Raw genomic sequence first — 17,597 nt, 5'->3', positions numbered from 1 at the left:
CCACTGTCACCACTTACCGGTGCATTATCCCTCTCTGGATTAGTGTAGTAACATCCTAAACTGAAAACATTTCCACTCTGTCCTTCCACATTCTCCACACAGCAGGAAGCCAGAGTAATCTATTACTCTGTAATAGATTGTAATGTAAATCTGATCATGTTACTCCTGAACATGCTTAAAAGTATTCAGTGGTTTCCAACAAACTTAAAGTTAAGTCCAAAGTCCCTTATCGTAACACCCCGTATGATCTGCATCAAGTCTTCTCCCCAACCTCCTTTCCGTCACTGGCCCTTTAATCACCACGCTCTAGCCACACTGGCCTTATTCTTATTCCTCCAATCAGCTAGGCTTGTCACTATCTCAGAACCTCCAGATGTTCTGTCTACCTGTTCACATCTATTCACTCTTCACTTGGCTATCTCCTACTCATTTTTTACTTCATATCATCAAGATTCCACATTTGCTTTGTTCACCTAGCACATTACTGATGCCCAATAAATAACTAACCACTTCATTTTTTATTACCCCACCAGTACTAGCAAAATTCAAAACAAAACAAAACAAAAGGGAGTGGAGGTTACACAGAGGGACATAATTATATGCTTTAACCAAGAAACTAAAGAACGTCAAAAATTATTTTTAAAACGGAATGTTTTCAAAAACCGTTTATTTGCAAAACTGTGAAGAACTCTCAAAAAAAAAAAATTAAAATGTCACCATCAAAAAAGATTTTTAAATGAACTAAGAACAAAACATTGTCACCGGTGATTACTCCTGAAAGAAGAATTAAAAATAAAAACGCTTGGAATCTTTTTTCTCTGGCCTTTTGCTTCAAAAATGAAAAGATGGGGAGGAGGCTGAATCAAAATTTTAAGTGCAAGCAGTCAATAACTTAAATATATCAATATATATTTATTAGTTACTTTCGGTCAAAAAAAGAAAGCATTCATAGGAGATTATTCAAATTTTTATAGCATGTTTGGGTTAAATTCCATTTAAAAGAAAGAGTAGAGAATCCGGGTTGTGAAGACGAAAGTCTTTGAAGAGGCGAAGGATGGAAAAGGAACATCACTTGCTCCCTTTACACCTACGGCAGACGTTTCCCCTGCCCCCTCCCCACCCCCACCCCAGAACGTCTAGCACTGAACAATGCCTGATGGATTCTGTAGCAAAAATTCCACGCAATCAAATCGATAAGCCAAGGTCTCCATCACGCTCGTATTTTGCTTCTGCTTCATCGTCAGCCCTTTACTCTCAGCGTTGCCCCGATCCCTTCTCAACCCCAGGACTCCAACTGGATTAAACGCTTCCCTCCTACGATCCCTTAAGAGAAACCACTTCCAAGAAACGCAAACGGCAAACGCGGGCAGGGCGGGGGAAGAAAAATGGACTGGATGCCGGACCCACCTGGGGCTGAACGGTGCTCGACAGGGAAAACATCTTCTCCAGGCCGTCAGCGACCTCACCCGCCTGCCGAAACTGTCCCTCTTGTCCACGGCCCAGCGGGGAGGCGCTCAGCCCTTTTTTCCCCTTCTTTTCTCTCTCCTCTCGCCCTCACTCTTCCTAGAAACGGAAAATGGCCTCCCCTGCCTACAGCTGCTGCAAAGACAGACAATCTGCCCCGGAAGGCAAGGCGCTAACGCAACAGTACTTCCGGGGCAGGTGAGGCCGCCACCCAGGGGCGTGCGTCAACGCTCCGCCTTTTAGGGGGCAGCTGACGCCCCCCAAGGTAGTTCACGTTCACGTTGAGTAATGCACGCGCCGGAGCCCCAAAGCTCACTGGCTGTAGTTTTCTTTTTAAAGGGGAAAGACACGGACCCTGTTAAATCTTTCTCCAGCTTCGTTATCAATACTTCCAATATATTTTCCTGTTCTGACTGGGCCTTGAGCTATTAATAAGCTCGTTTGCTACAATTAAGTGCTCTTTATCTTCCCCACAATAAATAACTCTTCCTATTTCAGATAGGCAAGTTACATCCTGTTAAAATGTCAAATTACAGGACCAGTCATGCGCATCCGGCTCATCCAGTTTCTCCACATTCTGTGATTTCACTGGCCATTGTTTCACGGACCAGACCGAACTGGTTTACGTTTCTCCCGCGGGTGGGAGGCCGCAAAGGAGTTTAAAAAACAAACAAAAAAAGTGGGATGAGGGCCGGGTCCCACCAGCCTCGTTTGGAGGTCGGGAGAAAACTCTTCAAATCCCTCGATTCAGATTCAAGACCCCGTAATCCCTTTCCCCGTCTGCCAAGAACTATTTGTGCCGCCCCCTGTCCCTACAAACGAGGTACGTGAGCCGCTGTCACCCTGGAAGAGCCTGTGGTTGGTTCAAGAATTTCCCAGCTGCCCCGCCTTCAAGTTCATTGGCTTCTGCGTCGACGCAGAGCAGGTGACAGGGGCGGGGCCGCACTGGATTGGGCGTGGTGTGCGCAGCGACGGGGTGACGTCACGGCCGAAGCGCGGCATGGGCGGAGCCTCACTTTGAAACCAGTTGGCGGGATTTGGGCTCCAGAAGGGGCCTTGGTCGCTGACAGAGACTTGCATCCGGGCTGGCCTGCTATGGAGACCACCGCCGGCGGCGAGATGGAGAGTGGAGGAGGCACGCCGACAGGGGAGTTCGTGAATAGGATCCCGGTGCCACGACCTCCCTCCATTGAAGAGTTCACCATAGTGAAGCCCATTAGCCGCGGCGCCTTCGGGAAGGTGTATCTGGGGCAGAAAGGCAACAGGTTGTACGCGGTGAAGGTAAGAGTCAAGGAATACAGAAAGCGAAAGAGGCCGGCCCTTCGGCCCTCCTTCCCGCCCCCTGAACTGGGCAGGCCCCAGGGCCGCTGGAACGACTAGACGGGTGCCTGGCTCGCTGAAACCTCCGGAGCCCTGCGGGATGACTTCTCACTTGGGGTGACAGAGCGGGCAAGTCGGTGCCACCTCTGCCCCGCCCTTCTCTTCGCACCACGAAAGCTTAGGAGACGCCAGAACTTCTGAATCCTTTTTACTAATTTGGGCTTTACCAGGATTAGGGTTGAAACTTTAAATTTGAAACAGTTATGTCCATATTATATTTTAATTCTATCAGTTTGACAGATTCATTTTTTTATTGAGATGTAACTGACATTTACTAGTTTCAGGTGTACAACATAATGATTCAGTATTTGTCTATGGCGGAGTGATCTCCACAATAAGTCTAGTTAACAACCATCATGACACAGCTACAAAATTTTTTTCTTGTGATGAGAACTTTTAAGATCTCTCTCAGCAGCTTTCAAATATACAATGTAGGATTAACTGTAGTCAGCATGCTGTGATGTAGATTAACTTCTGACCTATATAACCAAAAGATCTCATTAAACCCCACTTTTCTCTTCATTCTATAAATGTAGAATGTACTTATATTTAAAGATGAAGCTGAAATATGTCCCAAATCACTCCTTTATCCTTGCAGTAGTATATATCATTCCAAAGCATTCAAGAGCTTTCAATATATTTGAAGCTGTTCTGGCCACTCTTGATTCTCATCCACTCCCATAGCTTCAGATTACTCACATCTCAGCACTGAGTGATGGTGATAAAGGAAAGAAGCCAGCAGTCTGGTGCAGTTTCAACTTCCTGTTGGACATTGCTGTGTGAATATCTAGCAGGCACCTCGGAATTGTGCTTGCCTAACTTCGAACAATCCTCTCCACCTAACTGCCTCCTGTATTCCTTCTCTCCATGTAATAATACCACCATCTCTGTCATTCAAGCTAGAAACTTCAGTCATTTTAACTTTTCTCTACTTCATCTGTACATTCTCTCTCTCAACTAAGCCTGTCAATTCTGTCTCATATTCATTCGTATTACCCCTTCCATTCCATTCCCAAGCCTGCCCAAGTACAGGACTTCATTTTTTCCATTTGTTTCTTTCCCTTTCTTTCTTTCTTTCCCTTTCCTTCCTTCCTTCCTTCCTTTCTTTCTTTCTTTCTTTCTCCTTCTAAAAGTACAATTCAGTTTTTAGTAAATTAAAGATAGAGTAACCATGACCACATTCCAATTTTAGAACATTTCCATCACCCTGAAAAGACCTCTCTTGCTCATCTGCAATGTCTCCCCCCCTTAACACCCCTAGCCCCAAGTAATCATCAGTCTACTTTCTATCACTATATGTTTGCCTTTTCTGGACATTGCGTATAAATGGAATCATGAAATATATGGTCTTTTGCATCTGGCTTTTTTCACTTGACATGATGTTTTTGAGGTTCATCAGGCCTTCATTTCTATACCTAGTCTATTGGAACAGGCCCCTAACTGGAATCACTATTTTATTCCTTAGACTGTGCCATGCAAGCTGAAGTCCAAACTCCTTAGGAAAGCAGTCATGCTCCAAGTTCTGGCTCTAAACTTCCACTGTATCTTCTACATATTCTATGTTCTAGCCACGCCAGACAATTGGCTAGTCCTTGAATTCTGTGTATTGTCTTGCTTCCAAACTTATGTTTATTCTGTTTCCTCCTTAAGTGCCTTCCTTCCACCCTTCTCTGCTCTTCTCCACCTGTGTTATTTATGTATTAAGGTTCATCTTAGCCCCCCTTCAAACCTTTCCTGACCTTTCAGACCCACCCTATTGAAATTAATTCTCCCTCGCTTCGTATGTTCCCAAGATTTTTTGCGTTTCCTTCTATTATACTAACCAGTCACTATTAGCTGTTGAAATGAAGACACCAATACACTTTTTGATAAGTATTTGTGAATATCCGCTTTGTGTGTAGGGTCTGTGTACAGTGGTAACAAAACGAACATGCCCTCATAGAGCTTGCAATCTAGTGGAATGATAGGTGAAATCATGTTTCAGACTGGCTTTGTCAGTTTCCCTTGTTTTCAAAGGCTCTAAGGCTCTAAGGCTCTAAGGAAAGGCTCTAAGGCTGGAATTTACAGTGTATGGAAAGGCTCTAAGGCTGGAATTTACAGTGTATTAATGATTTTATTACATGTTCTATTGAATCTTTGGAAGAAATATGCCTTTTTTTGACTTGTAATCTTCCTGAGAATTGATCTCAATGTTACTAACTATTCAGTTTAGTGCTCCAATTTTTTTTTTTAATTTATTTATTTTTGGCTGCGTTGGGTCTTCGTTGCTGTGCGCGGGCTTTTCTCTAGTTGCGGCGAGTGGGGGCTACTCTGTTGCGGTGCGCGGGCTTCTCACTGCGGTGGCTTTTCTTGTTGCGGAGCACGGGCTCTAGGTGCGTGGGTTTCCGTAGTTGTGGCACACGGGCTCAGTAGTTGTGGCTTGTGGGCTCTAGAGCGCAGGCTCAGTAGTTGTGGCGCATGGGCTTAGTTGCTACGCGGCATGTGGGATCTTTCTGGACCAGGAATCGAACCTGTGTCCCCTGCATTGTCAGGCAGATTCTTATCCACTGCGCCACCAGGGAAGCCCTAGTGCTCCAATTTTAATGTAGATTATCGTTTTGCTTCCTTACCAATTACCTGGAGATTTTAAGAGTAGTTATTTATTTTCTATAACACAGCATATGAGACTATTAAGTTTCAGTAAACTCTAACCATTTTTAAGAAATTTTTTTCCCAGGCAAACAAGCATACATTCTTCCTCTTTCTGTTTCTATTTCCATCCATCAAAGAACCAGAAATTTAAAAAAATGAATTAGCTACTATTTCTCTATGCCTACATTCCTGATTATCTGGGGACGTATTAGGAACATTACTATCTTTTGGCTTAGTTGTAAGGACAGCAGAACAGAATTTTTTTTCTACTAATAGGTAGGGTAGTCAGGGAGCATTTGCTTACATCTTTTTCCTTATCAAAAGGGATGTGATACTTTTGCCACTTGATACCAAGATAAGCAGTTCTATGTTAAAAAAGTTAACAAAGTTTTGTTTTGTTTTCATCATATTAGCTGTTTTTCTAGCAGAGTTTCCCGCTGGCAATGTGAGGTCCAAACAACATCTGTGTTTTCTCTCTCTGATTGTTTTCATGATGGCAACTTGGAAACCTGAGAATACTTTGTCATAAAAAATAAAATGGATGTGTCTATTGTCATGTTACATACTACAGGTTGTCAAAAAAGCAGACATGATCAACAAAAATATGACTCATCAAGTACAAGCTGAGAGGGACGCCCTGGCCCTAAGCAAAAGTCCTTTCATTGTGCATTTGTACTATTCACTGCAATCAGCAAACAATGTCTACTTGGTGAGTAAATAACTTGACATTTTCTCTTCATTCAGGAATCACTGAACCCAGTGACTTAAGAATTACAGTCTCTGGGTTCAGAGTGCCTGGGTTTGAATTCCAGATCTTGCACGTACTAGCTTTATGACCTTGGCCAAGTTACCTTACCTGTTCTGTTAGTTAGGGTTCTCAGGGAAAAAGAACAATAGAGTGTGTGTGTGTGTTTGTCTGTCTGCCTGTGTCTGTGTGTGTATGTGTGTGTGTGTGTGTGTGTAGAGAGAGGGGGATTTATTTTAGGGAATTGCCCTACATGGTTATGGCGCGAGCAAGTCCAAAATCTGCAGGGTAGGCCAGCAGGCTGTAGACTCCGGGAAGAGTTGATGTTGCAGCTCAAGCTCAAAGTCAGTGAAGAGGTAGAATTCCCTCCTCTTTGGAGGAGAAAGAGATGACACCTCAATTTTTTTTCTCTTCAGGTCTTCAGCTGATTGGATAAGGCCCTCCCACATGATGGAGGGTAATCAGCTTTTACTCAAAGTCTAATGGTTTAGATGTTAATCTCATCTAAAAAATACTTTCACAGCAACATTTAGATCAGTGTTTGACCAAATATCTGGGTACCATGGCTTAGCCAAGTTGACACATAAAATGAACTATCACACCTCAGTTTCCCCATTTGCAAAATGAACATAATAATAGTACCTACCTCAAAGGTTGTTATGAAATTTCAATAAGTTGATATAAGCTATGTAGAACAGTGTGTGGCACAGAGTGCTACAAATATTTGGTAAGTAAAGGATGCATAATAGAAATACTACATAAAGCTTGGGGTATAATAAGGAAAGATTTAGGGAAGTGGTGGATTTGGGGTGTATGGACTTAGAGAGTTGCTTGCTTTTCATTTAACACGGCAGCTTACACTCTTAATTCTAATGAGGAATTTGGGTGGGGGCAGGAAGAGGTGAGGATGGTAGGTGTTTTGACTTCAAGTTCTAGATGTTCTTCTGACTTCAGAGACAGTGTGTGGATTAAATGTTTGGTAACTCCAGTAGCTTCTGTTTAGTGTAAACAAACAGAATAATTGACTTTACATCTTTTAAGCCAGTAGTTGGCAAACTGGCCCATGGGCCAAAGAGCACAGGCTCTAGGCACGTGGGCTCAGTAGTTGTGGCGCACAGGCTTAGTTGCTCCGCGGCATGTGGGATCTTCCTGAACCAGGGATCGAACCCATCTCCCCTGCAATGGCAGGTGGTTTCTTAACCACTGTGCCACCAGAGAAGTCCCTACTATAATATTTTTGAGTTATTATTGCTGAAGTCAGATAGGCGGCCATATCTTGTCTACTAACTTCATCACTGGTTTAGATCCTTGATGCTCAAAGTGTGTCCACAGACAAGCAGTATCAGCATTGTCTGAGAGCTTATTACAAATGCAGAATCTCAAGCTGCACTCCAAATCTGCTGAATCAGAATGTGATTTTGTTTGTTTGTTTATTTTTTGGTTTTTGGCCGTGCTGTGTGGCATGTGGGATCTTAGTTCCCCGACCAGGGATCGAACCCGCACCCCCTGCAATGGAAGTGCGAGTCTTAACTGCTGGACCGCTAGGGAATTCCCCAGACTGTGAATTTTAACAAGATCCCCAGGCATGTTAAAGTTTGAGAAGCACTGGCTTAGACAAAAGATTTCCTAGAAATCAAAGCTACTTTGAGACAAAAAGATAAAGTATGACTAAACTTAGCCACAATAACAACAAATAATTGATTATTATTTTCCAGGTACTATACTAAGTACAAGAAACATAAAGATGGAAATGTTTATTACGGAAACATTCAAACATATACAAAAATTGAAAGATTACTATAATGAACTCCCATATATCATCACCCAAGTTCACCAGGTGGCAACACTTCACCAAATTTGTTTAATCCATTCCAACTCCTCCACCAACCTTTCATGTAATGGTCTTGGCATCCTGTGATTCAATGCCTGGATTTTTTTTTTTTTTTTTTTTTAACATCTTTGTTGGAGTATAATTGCTTTACAATGGTGTGTTAGTTTCTGCTTTATAACAAAGTGAATCAGCTATACATATACATATATATGCGTCTCCCTCCCACCCTCCCTATCCCACCCCTCTAGGTGGTCACAAAGCACTGAGCTGATCTCCCTGTGCTATGTGGCTGCTTCCCACTAGCTATCTGTTTTATATTTGGTAGTATATATGAGTCCATGCCACTCTCTCACTTCATCCCAGCTTACCCTAATGCCTGGATTCTTTATTAAGGCTTTCAAAATGATGATTTTAAAAAATTCTATTATTCCTTCAGCTTTTATTAGCTGGAATTCTTCTATAAAGAGCTTTCCCTTATTATCTATTTCATTGCTCTGAAATACAGCTTGTCTAAGGAAGGCAGAATAAATGCTTGATTCTTTCCCTTTCATTACCAGTTTTCCGAAGTGCAACCTCTAAATAAGTGTGTTTTTTAAAGTATCTTTATGAATTCATGGAATGTTGTAGTTTTGATGTGTTTTAATCCATTGCAGTCATTTTTTTCTGTGTTTAAATTGTCCCATCTTTAGTGAGTGGGAGCCCCTTCAGTTAATTTCTTTGTCTTTTTATACTATCCTAGTATTCTGATAGCTTCCTTGCTTTCTGGCATGACAAGATAGTTAAGGCTCATTTTGCAAATGTCCTGAACTAGATCTAGGCAAGGAGGTCTAGCTCCTTTTTGGGAAATAGTGTCTAGAGACCATGATCTAGGAGGTAGTGATTAGAAAAGTTCATTGCCACTAGGTTGTCATTCCTTTTAGGCATTCTCAGTGGATAGACTAGGAAACACACATTTTTATAGAAAAATATATCATGAGTTCATGCTGATATTTCCAGGTCAAAGGAAAATTACAGAATTTTTGCTTAACATTTTTGAAAAATATATAAAATATAAAAATATTTTGAAAAATATTTGTATTCTTTCACCCTGATAATCTGGGTTCCTAACTATATCTATATATCTATATCTATATCTATATATATGCATATAGTATTTTCAACATAGCAGTACCAGTATTGTTTTCCTAACACTAAAACAAATGGATTCAATTTAGGATTTCTCTGCAATTCTTTTTGCCCTTACGATGTATGTACTGTCAAGATTCTGTTCTCTGAAGTCACTTGAAATAATTCTGTGTGGTTATGAAACTTGAGATAGTGCAAAGTTCATTTATTCCCCTTTTGTATCAGAGATTTCTACTCGAAAAGGGAATCCATAAAAGTACTAGAAGAAAACTGATGTGATTATTTTAATAGAATGGTGCATGTCTTACTAAGTGAAAAATAAAGCCTACTTTGACACAAAATACCATATACATGGTCAGTAAGAAAGGGTAAATACCCCATTAGAAAAATAGGCAAAGAATACAAGTGATTCAGAGAAGAAATATGAAAGACTAAAAGCAGTGTAAAGATGCTAAATCTCCCTAAAAGTAAATAAACATTTAAACAAGTTCATTTTCTCTTTCTTAGATTGACAAAAAGTATTGATAATCATTGTTGATGAGGGTGTGAGAAAACAAGCATTCTCATGAGCTCAAATACAGTTATCTGTTTACTTACTTATTTCCCTACTACTAAACTATAATCGTTAAGTGCATCAGTTACATTTTATTCATGCTATATTCCCCATGCTAGCACAGTTTTTGTGCTTAGTAATGTTTTAATGATTCATACCATCAACAAATATTAACTAACCTCTGTGTACCAGGGAAGTGATTGCCTTAAAGAGGAAAGAAATGACCTTATATTATCAAGTCCTTAGTAGGCAATATTTTATAGCTTGAAACTATAGAAAATTTTGAGAATAATGACTAGTACATGTAGAAAGATTAATAGAGCTTTGCAGCCTCATAGCAGTAATGAATTCAGGCAAGAATCATGTATAGTCATATGATGCTAAAATCATTGCTTGAAAGTTTGTTGGGGAAAGAGGGTATTTACATAGTTTCAAAGTATCTTCCCCAGATTGCCTATTAATTACAAAGAGGGAGAAAATACTTCTTCAGTGGAGAAACCTGGAAGCCACCACCTTAACTAAGTCATCAAAGTTAAGATTACCAGGAATGGAACACACTAATGTTTAGCAGTCTCATCTGGTGGAAGTCACTACGAAGTACTCAACGTAGATTTTGTAGTATTCTTGCCCAATATTCATAACCTGAATTGAATCATAAGGAAATAATCAGATGTCATGAAAGACCGTCCCATACCCCATCCAGCACCCTGCCAAAAAAAGGCAAAAAGTTATTCCAGATTAAAGGAGATGAAAGAGATATGACAACTAAATCTCATGCATGGTCCTGGCCTGGGCATGAGAGACGAGGAGAGAGGCCATCAGGAACAATATTGAGGTAATCAGAGAAATTTGAATACAGACTATACAACAGGTAATAGCATTATTTTAGCATTAAATTCCGTGCATTTTATTATGCTATAGTTACATAAGAATGACCTTGTTGGGAGATACATGATGACCTCTTCAACTTTATTCTTGAGTTAGTCAGCCAAAATTTTAAAGTTATAGATTAATACCAGTTGCTAATGTCGCCATATTTTTTTAAATTAAACTGTTTAATCTGAACAAAAATACATGCATGTAAGATATTTATGTTAATGATGTTAATAATTGTGTTATGTTTATTATGTAACATAATCATGTTAATGATTAGCATAAATATTTATTTTTATATTCATATATGTGGAGAGGAAGAAAGCAAATGTGGCAAAGTGCTAACGATGGGCAAATGTAGATGAAGAGAACATGAGAAGTCATCCTGCTCTTCTCACACCTTTTCTGTGTGTCTGAATTTTTGTTCAGACTGAACAGTTTAATTTAAATTTTTAAAAGTGTATGGCAGTATGAGTAAACCTGGTATTGATGTGTACTGCGTGACACCAAGAAAATGTGTCTTATAGGACCATGCTAAAAATGCATAACCATAATGCTCAAGTAAGATATTTTGAAAGTAGTCATATTGGTTTTATTTTGCAATATTTATATTCCTTTTGACAGGTAATGGAGTATCTTATAGGTGGAGATGTCAAGTCTCTCCTACACATATATGGTTATTTTGATGAAGAGATGGCTGTGAAATATATTTCTGAAGTGGCATTGGCTCTAGACTATCTTCATAGACATGAAATCATCCACAGGTAAAGACTGACTTTTCTCCAAACTATTACTTAAAGCACAAGTAATCAAATTATGTATTAAATATTTGAGTCTTAAATATTTGCATAACCCCACATATATGGGTTATCTAAAGTTTGGTAGTAACTTGTGTGAGTTTAGAAATTATATCAACTCTTCTTTCATCTCCCTGTGTGTTTTGAATATGTTGCTTTGTCTTCGGGTATCCCATTTTGTGGAGAATATTGAATCTTTTTTCCACTCCTTTAGCTGTACATCATACAAAAGTGCTATATTTTGTAATGCCAGCTGATTTACAGTGTTTTGCTCTTTGCAAAGAAAGGTTAAGTGGCTCTTTTCGATTAAGGCTTAATCTCACCCTCCTTGAAAGAGGTAAATATGATTTTGACCTGGCTTGAGGTTTATTTTACCTAATGAAGTTTATTTATTTTAATAGAATATGTAATGAATAATGCCAAAGATAACCTAGCATTAAATAGTTAACTTTCTTGTAGATTCAGATATACAAAATATAGTTTGCTTTTGAGAGTTGTTTTCTGCACTTTCAAAGCCACCAGTGAGAGAAAATAAGTCGGGTTTGATTGTTCTGTAACTTTCTGGGTTTTTTTCTGGTAATTCTAAAATCAACACTAGCTCTTTTTTAGTTATCTGCTATTTGTTTTTTATATGTGCAGGGATTTGAAACCAGACAATATGCTTATTTCTAATGAAGGTCATATTAAACTAACAGATTTTGGCCTTTCCAAAGTTACTTTGAATAGAGGTAAGAAACACAGCAAGTAAGTACCTTTTAAAAAATCCAACACATTTTAGACACTACATTTCATTAACTTATACTGTTTTCTTTGTTAGTTTATAATGAATAAAATTTGATGATTATTTTTTTCTGCAATAGGCTAAAAAAGTATACTGGTATTTTCATTCAATTAAAGATGAAAACGGATTAACTAATCTTATATCCTCAAAGGTCCTTGAAGATCTTTGGATCTTCAAAGAGGAAATGACAGTTTCTGTTCTTCCAAATTTTTATCCCTACTGAAACTGGTGCTGACCAATTAAACATCAGTAAAATGACTAAAATAACTACAACATGATAGACAACTAATACCTAAAGAAATTATTCAAATATACATGACCACCACCTTGATAAACAGGGGGCAGAGAAAATAAACACAGAATTCACAAATACATATATATGGGAGTATGTTAATTTCACTACTCGTAGCACTAGAAATGCTTATTTAAAAAAGTAATAAATGAATCATTTCACACTATTAAGCTAGCCAAAAGAAAAAAAGGAGAGCTGAAGGTCCAGTGTTAATGAGACTGCAGAGAGCACAGGAAGTTTTCCTAGGGACATTGTAAATAAGCATAGTTCTTTCCAAAGGAAATTGACCAGTATGATTTAAGAAACAAAGCTTTTAATTCTTTTCGACCTAGTGACTTGTGTCTTGGAATTTATTCTAAGGAAATGGTTCAAAAGAATAATATATATGAATAAAGTTGTTTGTAGCAGCATTGTTTCTAACAGGGAGAAACTAGAAACTACTTAAGTTTATTATAGAAACATGGAGAAATGACAGCTTCCTGACTTGGTAGCATGTTGTATTATCTACCAAAATGGCAGAGTATGGAAATAAATGAGCAGTAGAACCAAAGATTGGGTTATAAATTATTAACCATGGGATTATAAATATTTGAAAGTAAATAGAGAGCTACAATTCTTTATTTGCAAGTACAAATTTTGAAGCATTTTGAAGACCCAAAGATTTTTCATATGCTTGGTAAAATGTGACCTGAGTTGATGTGGACCATTTATAGTTTTTATTAATCCTACCTCACGTGACTACCCATACTTTTCATAGCAGAAATAATAAGTGCAGATTGTAGATGAAAAGCACTAGGGATGTTCCATACTATACAGTATATTAATCACTTATTTTTCTAAAATCTAAACATTTTTTAATAAGGCAAATCTAACTCCTCAGTTTCAGAAAAGATATTGGGAAAAATTACAAATGAGAAAAATTTTGTATTTTTTTTCCTTTTTTCTTTTTCTTTTTTTTTTTTTTTTGGTCTGCGCTGTGCGCCATGAAGGATTGTAGCTCCCCTACCAGGGATCAAACCCGTGCGCCCAGCATTGGGAGCTTGGAGTCTTAACCACTGGATCACCAGGGAAGTCCCAGAAAAATTTTGTATTAGGGTGATATTGCTGATGAATTTAAATTATTTTTGTATTATAATATTAATATTTTTTATTTTTATTTTTTCATATCTCATGGTTTAGCTTAAAGATGGCTCCCAAACATTGTGAATTTAGGTTAATATAAATAATTCTATGAAAAACATCTTGGGGGCTTCCCTGGTGGTGCAGCGGTTGGGAATCCGCCTGCCAATGCAGGGGACATGGGGTTCGTGCCCCGGTCCGGGAGGATCCCGCGTGCCGCGGAGCAACTAGGCCCGTGAGCCACGGCTGCTGAGCCTGCGCGTCTGGAGCCTGTGCTCCGCAACAAGAGAGGCCGCGATAGTGAGAGGCCCGCGCACCGCGATGAGGAGTGGCCCCCGCTTGCCACGACTAGAGAAAGACCTTGCACAGAAACGAAGACCCAACACAGCCATAAATAGATAAATAAATAAATAAATAAATAAATAAAAACAAAACAAAAAACAAACATCTTGGAGCATACAGGTTTTTCTGATTTGGTTTCTTTCTTTTCCTTTTTTTTTTTTGGATTGTGATTTTAAAAAACTCATAAGGTAAAATTTACCATCTTAACCATTTTTAAGTGTGTACTTTAGTAATATTGACTCTAGTCACATTGTTGTGCAACAGATCTCTACAACTTTTTCATCTCGTAAAACTGAAACTCAGTACCCCATTTTCCCCTCCCCGCAGCCCTGGCAGCCACAGTTCTACTTCTGTATGAGTTTGATTACTTTAGATACCTCATATAAGTAGAATCATTCAGTACTTGTCTTTTTGTGACGGACTTATTTCACTTAGCATAGTGTCCTCAAGTTCATCCATATTGTAGCATGTGACAGGATTTCTTTCTTTCTTAAGGCCAAATTTTATACACACACACACAGATATACATATGCGTGCCGTGTTTTCTTTATCCATTCACCTGTCGATAGGTATTTGGGTTGCTTCTACCTCTTCGCCATTGAGAATGATGCTGCAACGAACATGAGTATGTAAATAAGTCTTAAACACCCTGCTTTCAATTCTTTTGGGTGTATACCCAGCAGTGGAATTGCTGGGTCATATAGATCAAATTTTAGTTTTAATTTTTTGAGGAACCTCCACTGTGTTTTTCATAGTGGCTGCACAGTTTTACATTTTACAATTTACCAGCAATGCACAAGGGTTCCAATTTCTCCACATTCTTTCCAAATCTTTTTATTTTCTGTTTTTTGATAGTGGCCATCCTAATGGGTGTAAGGTAATATTTCATTGTAGTTTTGATTTGCATTTTTCTATTGGTTACTAATGTTGAGCATCTTTTCATAAGCATGTTGGCCATTTGTATATCTTCTTTAGAGAAATGGCTATCCAAGACTTTTGTTCACAATTTAATTAGATTACTTGGGGTTTTTTGTTATTGAGTTGTAGTTGTTTCTATATTCTGTATATGAACCCCTTATCAGATAAATAATTTACAGATATTTTCTCCCATTCTGTAGGTTGTATTTTCAGTCTGTTGATTGTTTCCTTTGATGTGCAGAAGTTTTGAAGTTTGATATAGTCCCATTTGTTATTTTTGCCTTTTTCCTGTGCTTTTAAAGTCATAACCAAGAAATCATTGCCATAATATTTTTTAACTTGTTTAGTTTGTAAAATATTTTTAAAGAAGATTATTGTCGTTTTTATTGTTTCATCAAAGTGAGGTATAAATGAAATTCATTAAGTTCAAACTTTCATCCTACCTTTTAAAGTCTTACACCACATACAAAGCGTTACACTTCTCTTACTACTTTTGATAGCTAAAGAAAATAGTAAAATATTACGTGTGAGTGCTGAATGTTCTATTTTACAATGTTACACATTGAAACCTGATAAAAATCTGTATCATTTTCTATCTTGCCCTATACTTACATAGTTAGCTCACATGAGGGGCCCACAATTTATATTAATTCCTTAAATAGATTCTGTTTTTGAAATTTATTTTATATTCTTAATATTTTGATTCCTTTCTTAGCGGTTTTTACAACCTCCTTTTCTTTTTTTTTTTTAAATAAATTTATTTATTTATTTATTTATTTTTGGCTGCGTTGGATCTTCATTGCTCCGCGCAGGCTTCCTCTAGTTGCGGCGAGTGGGGGATACTCTTTGTTGCAGTGCGCAGGCTTCTCATTGTGGTGGCTTCTCTTGTTGCGGAACACGGGCTCTAGGTGCTCAGGCTTCAGTAGTTGTGGCACACGAGCTCAGTAGTTGTGGCTCACAGGCTCTAGAGCACAGGCTCAGTAGTTGCGGTGCACGGGCTTAGTTGCTCCGTGGCATGTGGGATCTTCCCAGACCAGGGCTCGAACCCATTTCCCCTGCATTGGCAAGTGGATTCTTTTTTTTTTTTTTTTTTTAACATCTTTATTGGACTATAATTGTTTTACAATGTTGTGTTAATTTCTGCTTTATAACAAAGTGAATCAGCTATATGTATACATATATCCCCATATCCCCTCCCTCTTGTGTCTCCCTTCCACCCTCCCTATCCAACCCCTCTAGGTGGTCACAAAGCACTGAGCTGCTCTCCCTGTGCTATGCAGCTGCTTCCCACTAGCTATCTATTTTACATTTAGTAGTGTATATATGTCTATGTTACTCTCTCACTTTGTCCCAGCTTACCCCTCCCCCTCCGCGTGTCCTCAAGCCCATTCTCTATGTCTGCATCTTTATTCCTGTCCTGTCCCTAGGTTCATCAGAACCATTTTTTTTCTTTTTATTTTAGATTCCATATATATGTGTTAGCATACAGTATTTGTTTTTCTCTTTCTGACTTACTGCACTCTGTATGACAGACTCTAGGTCCATCTACCTCACTACAAATAACTCAATTTCCTTTCTTTTTGTGGCTAATATTCCACTGTATATATGTACCACATCTTCTTTATCCATTCCTCTGTTGATGGACACTTAGGTTGCTTCCATGTCCTGGCTATTGTAAATAGTGCTGCAGTGAACATTGTGGTACATGACTCTTTTTGAATTATGGTTTTCTCAGGGTATATGCCCAGTAGTGGGATTGCTGGGTTATATGGTAGTTCTATTTTTAGTTTTTTTTTTTTTTTAATTTATTTTATTTTATCCATTTATTTAATTTTTGGCTACATTGGGTCTTCGCTGCTGCACGCGGGTTCTCTCCAGCTGCTGAGAGTGGGGGCCACTCTTTGTTGTGGTGTGCAGGCTTCTCATTGCGGTGCGCAGGCTTCTCACTGCGGTGGCCTCTCTTGTTGCGGAGCACGGGCCCCAGGCACGTGGGCTTCAGCAATTGTGGCACACGGGCTCTAGATCACAGGCTCAGCAGTTGTGGCGCATGGGCCCAGCCGCTCCGCGGCATGTGGGATCCTCCCGGACCAGGGCTCGAACCCATGTCCCCTGCGTTGGCAGGCAGACTCCCAACCACTGCACCACCAGGGAAGCCCTATTTTTAGTTTTTTAAAGAACCTCCATACTGTTTTCCATAGTGGCTGTATCAATTTACTTGCCCACCAACAGTGCAAGAGGGTTCACTTTTCTCCACACCCTCTCTAGCATTTATTGTTTGTAGATTTTTTGATGATGGCCATTCTGACCGGTGTGAGGTGATACCTCATTGTAGTTTTGTTTTGCATTTCTCTAATGATTAGTGATGTTGAGCATCTTTTCATGTGTCTGTTGGCAATCTGTGTATCTTCTTTGGAGAAATGTCTATTTAAGTCTTCTGCCCATTTTTGGATTGAGTTGTTTCTTGTTTTGATACTGAGCTGCATGAGCTGCTTGTATATTTTGGAGAGTAATCCTTTGTCAGTTGCTTCGTTTGCAAATATTTTCTCCCATTCTGAGGGTTGTCTTTTCGTCTTTTTTATGGTTTCCTTTGCTGTGCAAAAGCTTTTAAGTTTTATTAGGTCCCATTTGTTTATTTTTGTTTTTATTTGCATTTCTCTAGGAGGTGGGTCAAAAAGGATCTTGCTGTGATTTATGTCATAGAGTGTTCTGCCTATGGTTTCCTCTAAGAGTTTTAGAGTGTCTGGCC

General features: G+C 39.0%; 2 protein-coding genes across 6 annotated transcripts in view; one reads left to right on the top strand and one right to left on the bottom strand.

The window, feature by feature from the left end:
* The window catches only part of YME1L1 (YME1 like 1 ATPase), a 33,350-nt gene extending 31,739 nt beyond the window's left edge, over positions 1–1,611 (bottom strand). Inside the window, exon 1 of the mRNA XM_059912012.1 lies at positions 1,408–1,611. Coding sequence (XP_059767995.1) covers positions 1,408–1,440 — 33 coding nt within the window. The 5' untranslated portion in view covers positions 1,441–1,611. The remainder of the gene's footprint in view (positions 1–1,407) is intronic.
* Positions 1,612–2,517: 906 nt separating this feature from the next.
* Positions 2,518–17,597, top strand: part of MASTL (microtubule associated serine/threonine kinase like) — a 32,962-nt gene continuing 17,882 nt past the window's right edge. For all 5 annotated transcript variants that reach the window (XM_059915316.1, XM_059915312.1, XM_059915314.1 and 2 more), the window contains exons 1-4: positions 2,518–2,745; positions 6,047–6,184; positions 11,227–11,366; positions 12,039–12,127. In XM_059915316.1, the coding sequence (XP_059771299.1) occupies positions 2,560–2,745; positions 6,047–6,184; positions 11,227–11,366; positions 12,039–12,127 (553 nt within the window). In that variant the 5' untranslated portion in view covers positions 2,518–2,559. The remainder of the gene's footprint in view (positions 2,746–6,046; positions 6,185–11,226; positions 11,367–12,038; positions 12,128–17,597) is intronic.

This window comes from Balaenoptera ricei, chromosome 2, assembly GCF_028023285.1.
Source record: "Balaenoptera ricei isolate mBalRic1 chromosome 2, mBalRic1.hap2, whole genome shotgun sequence".
NCBI lineage: Eukaryota > Metazoa > Chordata > Mammalia > Artiodactyla > Balaenopteridae > Balaenoptera > Balaenoptera ricei.
Note: the sequence above shows the minus strand (reverse complement) of the source record. Positions and strands in the feature narration are given on the sequence as shown.